Genomic DNA, 15,294 nt, shown 5'->3' on the forward strand with positions numbered 1-15,294 from the left:
TTGGGGGAAACAGAGTGTTCTGTATATTCAGGCTGGTTAGAGGTGAATAAATGTCAGACTCCCAATTCAGGCATCAGGCAGGCAGGGGCCTAGGTGAGTCCTGAGAACTCCCAGTTGCCTGGGGCTCCAGGAAGGTTTGAGTAGGAATGGCCCCCATAGGCTCATAGATTAGAATGCTTGGTCATTAAGGAGTGGTGCTACTTGGCAGGCATTAGGAGGTGTGTCCTTGTTGGAGGAAATGTGTCACTGGGGGTGGGTTTTAGGGTTTCAAGTACTCAAGCCATACTCAGTGTCTTTCTTCCTGCTGCCTTCAGATCCCGACATAGAACTCTCAGCGATGTCTCCAGCACCATGTCTGCCTACATGCCACCATGGTTCCTGCCATGTCGTCAGTGGACTAAACCTCTGTACTGTAAGCCAACCCCAATTAAATATTTTCCTTTATAAGAGTTGTTGTGGGCCAGTCGGTGGTGGCACACACCTTTAATCCCAGCACTCCGAGGCAGAGGCAGGCAGATCTCTGTGAGTTCAAAGCCAGCCTGGTCTACAGATCAAGTACTAGGACAAGTCATGGTGTCTCTTCCCAGTAACAGAACACTGACTAGAACAGACTCTGAAGAGGCTCAAAACCTGGCCTGTCTGAGGGAGGGATCTGTGGGCATGGAGTAGAGGTTGGCATACCTTGAAAGTCTCTGTGTAACAACATCTATATCTGAAGTTAGTTCCCTTCCCTTTACAGTTTGATTTCAAATAAAGACTCAAGGTGAAGAGGGCAAGTTATCTTTTATATTTAAATTTGTAATTTGTAATTTGTAATTTGTGGGGAGAAGCCAAAGACACTGGGGAAAGATGGGATTCAGATACCAAGATATTCCACCCCTGGAGTCCCCCAGACACCCCCCCACACATCTCCCCCCCACACAAGGTGCTCTTCTTTGGAGGGGTGAGCGACATCCAGGTAGTCTTAAGACCATGCTGGTCTGTGTGATTGACAGGTCCATAGCACTAAGGGTGGGGGCTGGCCCTGAGTAATGAACTGCAGGCTCTTCCTGCTGTCAGGGGTCCCAGAGAGAGAATCCTGCCATGTCGAGACCCCAGACATCTCCAGAAGGGCAATTAAAACTCATGTTTGGAATATGAAATGAGGGCTTTCAAAGCCTGTGGGGGGTGGGGGGGTGGTATTCTTTCTGTAGTAAATACACAGGTCATTCTTGGTGCCTGGTAGACAGGGCTATGAAATTGACTCATAGCCTGGATTTATTTATTTTAATACTTCCTTGTAATTTTGGTTTATTTTGTAAAGTAAGTCTTGTAAATAGGCCGAGTGGGTCTCCTGGAAAAGGAGGAGGAGGTGAAAACGGAAGGAGAAAGGGGAAAAGAAGAAAAAGGGGAAAGAGGAGAGAAGAGTGGAGAAGAGTGAGGAGGAGGAGAATGGTGGCTCCCTAGGCAGAGGGAAATTGGGGTTAGACAAGACAGAAAGGGTGGGGAGGCTCGGGGTTCTTATAAAAAAATAAGTAACCTAAAAATCTGAGGTCCCTGTGGCAGAGCTGTGTCAGAATGTGGGAGTGTCTTCCTGGAGTTTGGGTGTGAAAAATGAATTCTTTGGGGATTTTTCTACTGCATCAAGAAGGCTCCCTCTGTGGGGAGGGCTAGGGGTGGGTGTAGTTGCCCATCCTCAGGGGGCCCTGGCGCACGGCATACTCTTCCCGGTGGGCCTTAAGAGCTCGCTGGCGATCGGCCTCAGTGGGGAATGTTGAAAGTTGGGAGCTCGCCTGTGGACAGAGGGAAACAACAGGTGCTTCAGGCTCAGTCAATTGAGACAGTCCTGTGCTCCCACATCCCTCCCCAAGACTCAGTCCCAGAGCAATAATGACAGTAGCTGTGACTGGGAAAGTAGGACAGTGCCAGCCCTAGCTCTGGGCCTGAAGGAGACAGGGCAAAGGCGCCAGGGACAGTGGCTGCCAGTTGGTAGCTTTTAGGTTCTTTCCAGCTCATTGCTAGGGAGGATATTTGTCTGATAGATGTCACCCAACAGTGACTGGAGTTGACATTCCCTAGGACCTGGCAACCTTCACATGGTGACTTTCTACCATCTAAAACTCTGCCCCAAAAAGGGCCAGAGAGGCTCAGGGAGTAAAGACACTTGCTGCCAAGCAAGCCTGAGTTCCACCCCAAGGAGATGAGAATTGGTTCCAGCAAGCTCCTCCACATATACACTACACATACTCTCTCTTTCTCTCTCTCTCTCTCTCTCTCTCTCTCTCTCTCTCTCTCTCTCTCTCTCTCTCCTCACACCACACACACACACACACACACAGAGAGAGAGAGAGAGAGAGAGAGAGAGAGAGAGAGAGAGAGAGAGGGAGATTCTTTCCCCAAGAGGACAATCTAATTTTTCCTCTCCTATGTAGAAAATAAGACCCCCGAGAGTACCAGAGCCAGAGCACAGGAACATGTTGCCTTACAATGGCAGGAAAATAACAGAGGCCTGAGTGAGAGCTGGGCATGTGGCTCAGTACTTGACTAGCATTCAAGATGTCCTGGGTTTCATTCCTGGCACCAAATAAAACTCAGCCTGTAATCCTAGTACTTAAGAGGCAAAGGCAGAAAAATCAGAAATTCAAGATCACCCTCAGCTACACAATGAGTTTAGCAAGCGTGGGCCATATGAGATAGTGTGTGGTCTCAAAGCAAAACAAAACAAAATTGTAGGAGGGAGACAAGTTCCCAAAGTGACAATTTCGGTATTTAAGACCCTGTCTTGAGACACTGGGGAGTAACTCAGGGAGTAACTCAGTGTTGGATTTTGCAAGGTCCTGGCTTCATAATCAGCACCACAAAGTACAAAACTTTAAAGGGACAAGGGCTCAGCAGTTAAGAGCACTGGCTTATAACTCCAGTCTCAGAGAATCCAATACCCTCTTCTGGTCCTCTTGGATTCTACGTGCACACATGCTGCATAGGCATACATGCACGCAAAACACTCATACACACAAAAATAAAAAAAATTAGCCAGGTGGTGGTGGTGCACGCCTTTAATCCCAGCACTTGGGAGGCAGAGGCAGGTGGATGTCTGTGAGTTCCAGGACAGCCTTGTCTACAGAGTGAGTTCCAGGACAGCCAGGGCTACACGAGAAACCCTGTCTTGAAAACCAAAAACAAAAAAATAATAAAAAATTAAAATAAATTTAAATCTAAAACCAAAAAGAGGCAGGATTTTATGCCATCAGCTGCTTAGCTTGCTCTCCCCTCTCCAAAAGTAGTGGCAGCTGAGAACCTGCCTCTTCTTACTGCTGCCCCTGGACTAGTTAGTTCCAAATGCGGAGAGACCCCACCCAACAGTGCAGCATCCTCAACATGGCATTTCTCCTTGGGATACCCTCAGGGCAGGAAGAGTGTAGACTCTAGCTGCCCATTGATAACTTCTATGTGTTTTCTCCCTCACTCACACATTCATATCTGTTGAACACAGCTCTGGGACAGACACACTCAGATCTGCCCTTCTGGAACTGACAGCCCTGCAGGAGAGCAAGTGTCTCCCAACAACTTCCAGGCTACTTCTTTACAGTCATCGAGAATAGGTGAATACAGTGATAACAACCTAACCCAAGGCTTGGTGGGCTCAGAGGAGAGGGCCTGGAGAAAAGACTTGGGGAGAGCTGGAAGGATGTGGAGGGCTTTCCTAAGCAAAATGAGGGCCTGCCCACCTACCCAGCTCAGTTACATCTCAAGTTCAAGATGGGGTGGGGTGGCTGGAGTAAAGGGCCAACATGGTTTTGTACTGTCAGGAGTACTGGTGACATCATGCTAATGCAGGGCCTCAGACATGAGGTCCTCATGGAGAACCCAGGCTGGGTCAGCCTTGTAGGTGTATGTCTGGGTTAGACTTCTCTCTTCTCTCTCTCTCTCTCTCTCTCTCTCTCTCTCTCTCTCTCTCTCTCTCTCTCTCTCTCTCTGTGTGTGTGTGTGTGTGTGTGTGTGTGTGTGTTCGTATTCCCACTATGGGCTGGAGTTTGCAGAAGCTAGAAGAGTTTGTCAGAGCCCCTGGATCTGAAGTTGCAGGTGACTCTGAGTCGCTGGGAACTGAACTTGGATCCTCTTAAAGAACAAGTTCTCTTAACTGCTGAGTCATCTCTCCCTCTCTGGCCCTGCCACCTTATTTTTCCCCATTGTAGCTCACCAATTAGCTAGAGCATGGGTGTGCCTGCTTCTGAAGCCTCCCCTGTGGGGGAGTGGGTGGGGGGAGGGGGGGTGGGGGGTGGGAGTGACACACGTGCACCACCACAACTGGCTTCTATACAGTGGTTCTGGTCCTCACGCTTGGCAACAGGCGCTTTACCGACTGAGCATCATGTCCTCCGAATCATCTCACAGCCTTCACGCAGGAAGGAGGATGAAATGTTAGACAGAAAGAAGGAGAAGAAAGAAGGTAGTGGGAGCCTCTGACTTGGTGCCCATCATGCAGGAAACCAGTCCTCAGAGCAGAGCCGGGGCCAGGGTGGCCCCACAGGGAACTGATGGCAGAGAAACCCTTCGCTTCCAAAAGACAGCTGAAGCATCTCAGGAGAGTGGGACAGTGAGTCTCGGGGCCTTGGCCATCCAGCTGAAGGGTCATCCTGTGGCTCATTCTTAGGTTTCCCAGTCTCCAGGAGGCATTATGGCCATAGGAACTCTGTCCCTAGTGACTGGTGATCGGTCCACTTTGCCTTTTAAAATATAAGCATTTTATTCCTAAGTGTGTTTCTGTAATAGTAATAACTTATGCACAGTTTTACAAAATGCTTAACATTATGCAAAACAACTCTCCATGTTGTTATAATGTCACTGTAAAAATAATTTTCCTTCTCCCAAGAAGAGTGTTCTGTGGGGCATGGCGGCACACTCCTATAATCCCAGCTGTTGGGTAGGCTGAGCTAGAAGATGTACAGACCTAGGCTAGCTGGGGAAATTAATGAAACCTTGTTTAATTTTTATTAATGTTAAATATCTATTTACTCTTATTTTATGTGTATGAGTGCCTTGCTTGCACATATGTACATCATGTGTATGTACTACCTATGGAGGCCAGAAGAAGGTGTCAGATCCCCTTGAACTCAAGCTATAGGCAGCTGTGAGCTACCATGTGGTTGCTAGGAATTGAAACCTGGTCTTCTGCAAGAGCAGCAAGTACTTTTAAATTTTTAAATTATTACTTATTCATGTGTATGTGGGGTTTTACCTACAAGTATGTCTGTGCACCACACCCATGTGCCTGGTGCCCTTAGCTGTCAGAAGAGGGCGTTGGATCCCCTGGAACTGGAATTACAGAGCTGCCATATGGATTCTGGGAATTGACCTTGGGTCCTCTTTAATCACTGAGCCATCTCTCCAGCCCTGCAGCAATTGCTTTCACCAGCTGAGCCATCTCTCCAACACCTAAACCATGTTTTAAAATAAATACATATGGATGATGAGATGGGTAAGGGGTAAAGGCACTGGCTGCCAAGCCTGATGACCTGAGTTCCAACCTGGATCCCCACAGAAAGGAGAGAACCAACCTCACAAAGTTGACCTCCACACACATCTCCATCACACATACACAATAATAAAATTTAAAACCACATGTGGCTTTATAACACCGAAAAATAAAAGATAATTTTGAAAGGAAAAAAAGATGTAGGCATGGCTTGGCATATCTAATCCCAGCACTCAGGCGGCAGCGGCAGGAGGATCAAGTTCAAAGCCAGCCATGACAGAAGATGGCTTCCTCAATTGTGCTCCACCACAGTTTTTGAGACAGGGTCTCTCACTGACCCTGGAGCTCACCTTTTCAGCTAGGCTGGCTGGCTAGGGAGCTCTGTCTCTACCTCTTCAGCAATGGGATGTCAAGTACCTGATGCCACACCTGGCTTCTTCATGTGTGTCCTGGGATCCAAACGTGGTACTCAGACTTGTTGAGCAAGTACTTTAGCCACTGAGATATCTATCTCCCCAGCCCAGAATAGTATTTTTGTTTGTTGGTTGGTCTTTACATTAAGAGTGTGAGTGTGTGTGTGTGCGAGCGCGCACGTGTGCGTGTTCTTGTGGGTACAGGTGCACGTGTGGTGTGAGGGTGGAGATGACAGGACAGCCTGAGTGTGGGTCCTTAGGTGCTTTCCACATCTTGTTTGATGCAGGGTGTCACTGCCCTGGAACTTCCCCCACAGAAGCCAGGCCAGCTGACTCCAGCTTCCAGGGGTCTGCTTGTCTCTACCTGGTTTTTATACACAGGTTCTGGAGGTCTGAAGCAAATTATCTTTACTAGCTGAGCCATTTCCTCATCCCTGACAAGAAGACACAGAAGCCATGAAACGATGGAGTAGAGTTTGTAATGCTGGACCTTGGTCCAGAAATGCCAGGAGCCACCAGAGCCTAGAGGAAGAGGCAGGATGGGCCCTCTCCTAGAGTCTCTGGAAGAAGTCCATAGCTTGCCTTTTGATTTCTCTTCTCCAGAACTGGGAGACAATACATTTCTGTGGTTTAATCCCTGAGCTTGGGTTTATTTGTTATAGGAGCCTCAGAAGAAGAACATAGGCCCCGAGGCAGACCTGGGCACTCACTCCTGCAGGAGACAAAAGCCCCATGGAGCATTTCAATTGGCTCACATACTATAGTGAAGCCTTGTTAGAAATGTTCTTTTGTGGGGCCCAAGGAGATAGCACAGTCACTATCCTGGCTAGTTTTGATTGTCAATTTGACAGAATCAAGAAATCGTCCAGAAGAGAGACTCTCAGAAGGGATTGTCTAAATCCATTTGTCCTGGGGCATGTCTGTGGGAGAACTTGATGTGGGGAGACCCAGCCCATAGTGGGGCAACACCATTCTCTAGGCAAAGGGTCCTAAACTGTTTACATGTTGAGAGGGAGCTGAGCACTAGACACATGTGCTCATTCTCTCTCTGATCTTGTCTGTAGATGTGAACAGCTACATCAAGTTCTTGCCTTACTTTCCCAGCAATGATGCACTGTCACCTGGAGTTGTGAGCTAAAATGATTTCTCCCTTAAAATTACTTTTGTCAGTGAAAGAGAGGGTTTCTCTGTGTAGTCTTGGTTGTCCTGGAACTTGCTCTGTAGACCAGGCTGGCCTCGAACTCACTGAGATCCAACCTGCCTCTACCTCTCAAGTGCTAGGATTAAAGGTGTGCATCACCACCTCCCAGCTAGAACTCAGATCTTTATGCTTGTAAGGCAAACAGTTTACCAAGTATGGAGTTCTGTTTCTGTGATAAAATACATGGACAAACTGGCAATATATATAATAAATTGAAACTTAAAAAACACAAACATCCCCACACAAAGATGTGTTCATTTTGCAAACTTCATTTACCAAACAATCCCACTGAAGTAGAAACATGCATTAATCCATCCATCTAGAATACATTTATTAAGCACTGTCTACTGTCATAGTTAAGCTTACATCTCTTCATTGTTTTGTTTTTTGATGTTTTGAGACAGGGTATCTCTACATAGCCTTGCCTGTCCTAGAATATACTGTGTAGACCAGACTGACCTCAAACTTAGAGAGATCTACTTGCCACTGCCTCCTGAGTGCTGGGATTAAAGGTGTGTGCCAACAACAACAAACTAAACTCAAGTGTCTTACCTGTCATCAATCCAAGCTCCATTTCCCATGGGATTGCTGACTGGGTGTGTGGAGTATGGGCAGTCCTTTTTAGAGTCTGGCAGCAGGCATTCCACATCTGCTCTGTCCTCAGTAGCACCAGACTCACTCTGGAGCAAGTCACAGCACAGCACCACAGGCCAGTCACTGCACTGGACTTACCCACAATGGCAGCTTGGGCAAGCATGCACATGAAGCCCCAGGGTTCCCGAAGGCATGGCCTTCTTCCAGCATGAGGTGTTTAAACAGGGTGAGCCCAATAAAGAGAGGAATGTGTGGATAAAAGGGATGTAATTCATGTGACCTCAGGTGGTTAGTGAAGGTGGACCTGGCAGTATTGGGATGGGAAGGTAGGCTCTAGAAGGGAAGTCATGTCAGCAGAAGGAAGAGTTATTGTATACCTCCTGGCCTGGAATGGCCTGAGGAGTGAGGCTCAAGGGATCTGCTTAGTGGTCAGCCTGGTGGCTCAGAAACCAACTCAAGTAAATAGGCCTCTAGAAAGAGAAGGGGGCTAAGGGTGTGGCTTAGTTGGTAGAGTGCTTGCCTAACATGCATGAGATCCCCCTAACATTGCATATACTGGGCATGGTGGCACAGTCCTGTAAATCCCAGCACTGGGAGGCAGAGGCAGGAGGATCAGAGGCTCAAGTTAGGCTTCAGGGTTAAACTCATGTCTTTTTCAATGGCTCCCCTTACACAGGAGCCACTCGCCACCCTGGAGGATCCCATTAAGCAGCAGCCTGAGAGCCCCTGCATGGTCATGACCCTGAGGCCCTGTGGAGTCAATGATGAAGAGCGGTGGAGTAAGGAATTCCTTCTGAGATGCTTCTAAATTAAGCCATCTGCAGTCTGTCTCTGCCTGGAGCTAAGAAACTGTAATGGCTTTGGCAGGAGACAGCTTTGCCGAGTGAAGCTCTGAGCCACTCTGAGGTCAATGCAGGTAAATAAGAAGCATTGCCACTGTTCACTAGCAACATGGGAACCGGCAAACTGGTAATTCTACCCCAGGTCAACAAAGGTGTGGCCCTGCTTAAAGGCAGGGTGCTACACAAATCTAAACATTTGTTCAAAGATGGCCCTGAGAGTCTGCAGCACAGTGCCCATAGAGGAAGACAGGACAAGCCTTGCCTACGTTGCCCATCGCTCCCCAGAGACACAGTTGCTAAGCACACAATTACTGAATTACAGTTTACACCACATCTGGGACAGGAATATCTAACTTTATGGGGAGAGGCAGGGTCTCTAAAGAAGATGACGAACATTGGCCAGGGGAAGGAAAAAGAAAAATGTCCCAGACAGGAGGGGTTAACCTAAGGTCTAAGGTGGAAAGAATTTGGGCAAATTAAAGAAAATGAAAGCAAACAAGTGTGGCCTGGGTCAGTGAGCCCAAGCAGGGAGCTGACAGCAGATGCCAGGGTAGATGTGTCCCCAGTGTATGTAGGGGTCACCAGCCCCTCACAGGCAATGCCTTTGTTCTCTGCAGTTGAATCGAATAAAAGAGTCTCAGATATTTGGGGCTGGCAGAGACTTGGGGACTACAATCCACTGCAGGTGGAGACTCTTGGCCCAGAAGCAGAAAGCAGATTTCTGAGTCTCCAGTGAGCCTGGGGAGAGCTGGGGCCAGAGCCGCCTGCCCTGTGCCCTCTGGTCTCTGCCATGCCCTGCTTCCCCTAGGCTCCACCTGCAGGCAGCCGTACTCTTCTCATAGGCTCTGGGGAACAGGTTCCACACTGGGTACCTGCCCTTCCTTGTGCTGTTGGTGTTCCCATAATTTTGCCCTTGGCCTCACTGTTTGCATGTTGCCTGCTTCCAGTAATTCCCATCTAAATCTCTTTTAGCTCCTCTTGTAAATTTTGACCATTCCTTTATTTATTTATTCATTCATTTGTTTTGTTTTGTTTTTACATCCCGATCACAATTGCCCCTCTCTCCCCTCCTCCCTTTTTCTTCAGAAGAGGGCGGGCCTCCCGTGGATATCGACCAACCATGGTATATTGAGTTGCAGTGAGACTAGGCTTCTCCTCTCCTATTAAGGCTGAATGAGGCAACTTCGTAGGAGGAAAGTGTCCCAAAACCAGGCAACACAGTCAGAGATAGCTCCTGCTCCCGCTGTTAGGAGTCTAAGCTATGCAACTGTAGCATATATACCATTCCATTTTTAAAATGTTTTTTTTTTGAGAATATAATTGCATCCTCTCCTCTTTGTCATTCTCTTTTAACCCCTCCCCCCAATATCTAGCCCAGGCTGGCCTTGAGCTCACATTATACCTTAGGATGACTCTGGACATATGATCCTCCTAACTCTGCTTTTCAAGTTCACGTACTGGTATACACCACCACACCTCATTCAAAACACTTTTCCCCTTGGGCCAAGTTTATTCTATGAGAGAGTATGTATTACAGACATGCAGACTGAAATGGCGGGGCCAGCAGAATAGACTTGTATGCAGAGCCACATAGATGAGGTAGAGCTGGCCAGGGAAAGGGATGTGTTCCCTGTGGTGATGGAAGAACAGGTGGAAGAAATGAGCAGGCAGCTTCCAGAGTAGAGGCCTCCATGGCCAGCAGACCTAGGGACATGAGATCTGGAAGTGATATATGGCAAGAGAAACACACCACTGCATGCCCATCAGATCAGCAATAACAGTGTCTGATATTAAACACAGGGATGTTTGCTGGTTGGTTACAGTGAGGAACACCTGCAATCCCAGCAATTGGGAAGCAAAGAAGTACTAAAGGTTTAAGACTATCCCATGCTATTTAGTGAGAACTCATCACAACAAAAATGAGAGGTTGACCAGATGGTGCCATCAATAGAGTGTTTGCTGCCCAAGCATCGGGACCTGGATTCAGGCTCCCAACAGCCACATAAAAGCCAGATATGATGGCACTCACTGGCCAATCAGTCTAGCTGAAATGGTAAGCTCTGGATTCAGGGAGAGATGTCTCAAAAATAAAGTGAAAAGCAACAGAAAGAGTTGATTTCTGCACTCCATACAAATACACACACAGACACAGGAGAGAGTGCTCCCTCCCCATACAACACACATCTGCTAGTGGTTAGGCCACTTTGGGAGGTGTTGGGACTCTAAGGTAGGACTTATTCACACCCTGTGAATCCGGGGTTCATTGTCACATGGGAACCTAGACAGACTCTTCAGAGTGTCCTCTAAGAGTTGTATATGAGGCAGCTTCATAGTGACATGGAATGAACCCTGGAACCCAGAGCACACCTCCTTGATGGGGATCAGGTCGATGGAGCCTGACAGACTGAGGCAGGGGATACCCTATCTGCCTACGTGAACGCTGCAGAGGGTACCTCCAGCACAGCAACCCCTCAACCCATACAGCTCCTTAAATCCCAGTGAGCTAAAGTCAAATAAAGCCATGGATTCAACGCACCAGTGGCTCCATCCACACGGCACAGGCTGGGTACCCACATGGCCAGTAGCCACTGCAGTGGATCAGACTCTACAGAACAGCCTGCTCCAGATTGATCTGAATCAACTTGTAGAAGCTTCAGAGCCATGGGGTTGTATGAAAATCATCACAGAAAATGGCTACAGAATAGAACACAAGCATGATGCCATTTAAAGGTCTATTTTTATTTTATGTGTATGCTTTTTTTTTCCCGCTTACATGTTTATCTGTGCATGCAGGGCTGGCAAAGGCCAGAAGAAAGTATCAGATCCCTGGAATTAGAATTGTTAGCCACCATGTGGGTCCTGGGAATTGAACCCAGGTTCTCTGGAAGAGCAGCCAGTGCTTTTAAAGGCTGAGCCATCTCTCCAGCCTCATTTTTATATGAAAAATGGAAGACATATAAAGACATGCAGTGTCAGTCAAGTGCATATGATCTTTGGCTGCCTGGATATACATGCTCAAGGTCAAGGGCAGATAGCATTTTTGCTTTCTCCTTCTCTCTTGCCTGCTTCATATTTTTTTAGCTTGAGCCTCTGCTACAGATGGGGAGTTTAAGCAATCACAGCAGGGATCCTCTGGGGACCAGGGCAAGCAGGATTGGCCATAAGCACCAAAATGGTGTCTTACAGCTGCTTATTCAACTGTACCAGAGATGAAATGGGGCTGTGGTGGGTTTGTGGTGGTGGTGGTGGTGGTGGTGGTGGTAGTGTGTGTGTGTGTGTATGTGTGTGTGTGTGTGTGTGTGTGTGTGTGTGTGTGTGTGTGTGTACCCACCCCTTCCATGTTTACAATAGTCAAGAAAATTCAAGCCCACAAGAATTCACACTCCTAGGCCAAGCAGAATTTCCACTGAGCACACTAGACTCCCAGGTTCTGACCCATACCCATGGTTGGGCCCCCTGACACTTGGCTCCTCTCCTTAGCCAGACACAGTCTCCAACTGGATACCAAGCTTTCCAGGGATAGGTCTGAAGCCTGACAAGGCAAACAGAGGCTTGAAGGAAACAGCCAGAGTAGGAAAAGAGAGAGAAGGAGAATCTGCTGAAGAACTCAGGGGTGGGGGTGAGGGGGGTGACAGGCACCAAGGTTTAGTTGAGTTTTTTAAATGACAACTGCTCAGGTGACTGGGAGAGAGATCCTGCTGTAAAGATTGAGGGGCTGTCTGCTCTAATGAGAGGCACTTGAAAATTATGGATCAGTCCCAGGCCAGTAATTTCTGTCAAGTTCAGGGCAGCTGGAGGTCAGAGGCCCCAGCAGAACACTAGTCTGGGCAAGACCTCTGTGTCGAGCAGACTAGAGCCTCCCCTGTGATGTAGCAGGTTGTGGTTTAAGTAATTAATGAGGAGAACAATCTCTCCTGAGACATCTGGTCCCCTAAATTGTTATTCCGCTACTGGCTCCAAAAATAGATGGAGCAAGGACACAGAATCCGACCCTCCCTGCTGACACATGCTGAGGCTTCAAAGAACATCCGACTAGGCTGTGCAAGCAAACTTCCTGCCTCCCGACAAGGGCTCTGTTCAGTTTTGAACCACACTAGTCTTGACTCACAATTGGGGATGGGTTGAGAGAGGACCACCCTTCCTCGACAGGAGAGGGGACTGAAGTGCAAGAGAGACAGACACCAGCCTGCAGAGGTCCCACTACTAAGTGTAAAAGTCAGAACAGAAAGGCAGGTCTGTCTCTTCGTCTACTGACTCGTCAGGCCAGGAGAAATCATGGGCAATTGTGCCTTTGAAAATGAGACTCTGGGGCCAAGGAGGGGGTTCAATCAGTAAAGTGCTTGCAAATGAGACTTGAATTTGATCCCCAGCACCCACATATGAGTTGGGTGTGGCAACACTCCCCTGTAATCCCAGCAGTGGGGAGGCAGAGATAGGCAGACTGGCAAAATCAGTGAGCAACAGGTACAGTGAGAGACACTGCCTCAAATAAGGTGGAGGAGGGTCAGTGAGTGGAGGGAAAGTGAGTTCGATCCCTGGAACCCACATAAAAATGGAAGGAGAGAACTGACTCCACAAAGTTGTCCTCTGACCTCCACGATCGTGCCATGGCCCTCTCACCACGCAGGTACATCACACATGCACAATAATAAATGAATAAAATAATTTAAAAAGAGCAGAGTTGGAAACCTGAGAGAGAGAAGATGAGGAGTGATCAAGGAAGACATCCATGTTGACTTCTAGCTTTCACATTCGTGTGCATTCACTTGTCACACAAACAAGTGAGAGTCTGCCAGGCTCTCTCCATCATGCTCTGGGATTGGGTAAGGCCAGTCTGCAACAGATGAAAAAAAAAATTGCACAACAAAGGTGTTCCCTGTTGCAGGCAGATAAATACTTTGGCAGCCTCGGTCACAAGTAGCAGTCTGACTTTCAGGTCAGGTCCCACTGCCAGTCTGACACATGAGGCCTGCTGTGGAAGTGAGCTCTAAGGGCACACCGGACTCCTATAGTCAGAGGTCAACCAGCACCCTGCTCTGGCCTCCACAGGACAGGGTCTGCACAATAGTTGCTCTTCACACTCAAGGGAACTATTTGTTTCAAGAGGCTTGAAGGGTTTGGAAAATAGTTTAGACTCCAGTTCACAGGGTTTTTTTTTGGGGGGGATGGGGGTTGTTGTTGCTGCTGCCCTTGTTTTTTTTTAAGAGAGTGGCACACATTCTTATAATCTCAGGAATGGGGGAGCAGGGACAGGTATATCCCTGGGGCTTGCTTGCAAATCTAGCCAAATCTACAAGTTCTAGGCCAATGAGAGATGCTGCTTTGAAACAATGAGACAAGAAAAGGAAGTTGGGCAGTACTTGAGGAACAACACCCACAGCCATCCTTTCCCCGCTACAGGCGCCTGTGCACACACTCGAGCACAGCCCCTCACAGGTGTGTACACATACACACGAGGGGGAGCCTGGAGACCTGACTATTTTCTTAGCTTAAGTGTAGAAATCAATTATTTGGGCCTATGTATAGGTTATAAACTACTGTCTTAATCTCTCCCCACCCCCAAAGACACACCTGACCCGATAATAGTCACCCCCCAGCCTCTACAGTCACCATCAGCTTCCTGCCCCTGTGCACTGGTGTGGTTTGAAGTTTGTCCACCTGTGGTTCTTGGTGGTGGCGTTTTTATCTCTTGGCATGATGTTTTCAAAGCCTGCCCAGGTTGGAGGATGGACATACCTCGTTTCTCATGACGGTGTCATACATCTTTGCATGGACAGGCCGTGTTTCCTTTACTTGTGTATTAACAGATGGATGCTTGAGTCATTTCCATTATCCTCTCATTTATTTATTTATCATCATGGATGCTGTTAGGAATGCCTGTGTACAAGTCTTTGTGTGGCTGTATTTTTTCATACCTCTTGGGTATACATAAGAAGATAACTTCTGTGCCCTATGGGACTCTGTCTAAGGTTCTAGCAAACTGCCAAAGTATTTTTGCAAGGTGGGGTGGGGCATTTTTTATTTCCACCTGCAACACATGGGTGCTCTGGTTTCTTCCCAGTCTTGTCAACACTTATATTGTCTCATTCATTACAGCCATGCTTATGGGTGCAAGGGCAGCTCATTGTGACTTTGACCCACATTTCTCTAGTGGCCAGGGATGCTGGTCATCTTATGTACTGATTGGCATCTTCAGACAGTTTATTCAGGTCATGTTGAATTTGGGGCATCTATGTCTTTATTATTGAGTTGCCATATATCCTCATATATCCATAGGTGCAAGTCTCAGACAAGACATGATTTACCAGCCCATAACTCACCACAAAGCCAAGGATGACCCTGAATTATGATCTCCAGTGTGGATTCACAGGTGTGTACTACCAAGCCCAATTTTCTTATCATTTTCTTGTTAGTGGTATTGGAATAATAACATTTTTTTTCAAATTTTGGTGAAGTCCAGTTTATCTGTTTTTCTTTAGACATATATATGTTTATGTATGTATATATATTACATAATATATATACAGTTGTGGTTTTTTATTTTGTTTTTGTTTTTTGTTTTGCTTTTCTCAAGACAGGGTTTCTCTATGTAGTCTTGGCTGTTCTGGAACTCGCTCTGTAGACTAGGCTGGCCTCAAACTGAGAGAGATCTGTCTGCCTCTGCCTCCCAAGTGCTGGGATTAAAGGTGTGTACCACCACTACCTGGTATAGTGAGTTAAATTTTATTTCCTTTTGCATGAATAATCATCTTGATGGGACATTTAAAAAAAAAGAATTTAGGAAAACAA

General features: G+C 47.4%; 1 protein-coding gene across 1 annotated transcript in view; it reads right to left on the reverse strand.

Annotated features, from left to right (window-relative positions):
• Positions 1-920: 920 nt before the first annotated feature.
• The window catches only part of Cfap77 (cilia and flagella associated protein 77), a 123,450-nt gene continuing 109,076 nt past the window's right edge, over positions 921-15,294 (reverse strand). Inside the window, exon 6 of the mRNA XM_027423083.2 lies at positions 921-1,772. Coding sequence (XP_027278884.1) covers positions 1,650-1,772 — 123 coding nt within the window. The 3' untranslated portion in view covers positions 921-1,649. The remainder of the gene's footprint in view (positions 1,773-15,294) is intronic.

The sequence above is a fragment of the Cricetulus griseus genome, chromosome 6 (genome assembly GCF_003668045.3).
Source record: "Cricetulus griseus strain 17A/GY chromosome 6, alternate assembly CriGri-PICRH-1.0, whole genome shotgun sequence".
Classification (NCBI taxonomy): domain Eukaryota; kingdom Metazoa; phylum Chordata; class Mammalia; order Rodentia; family Cricetidae; genus Cricetulus; species Cricetulus griseus.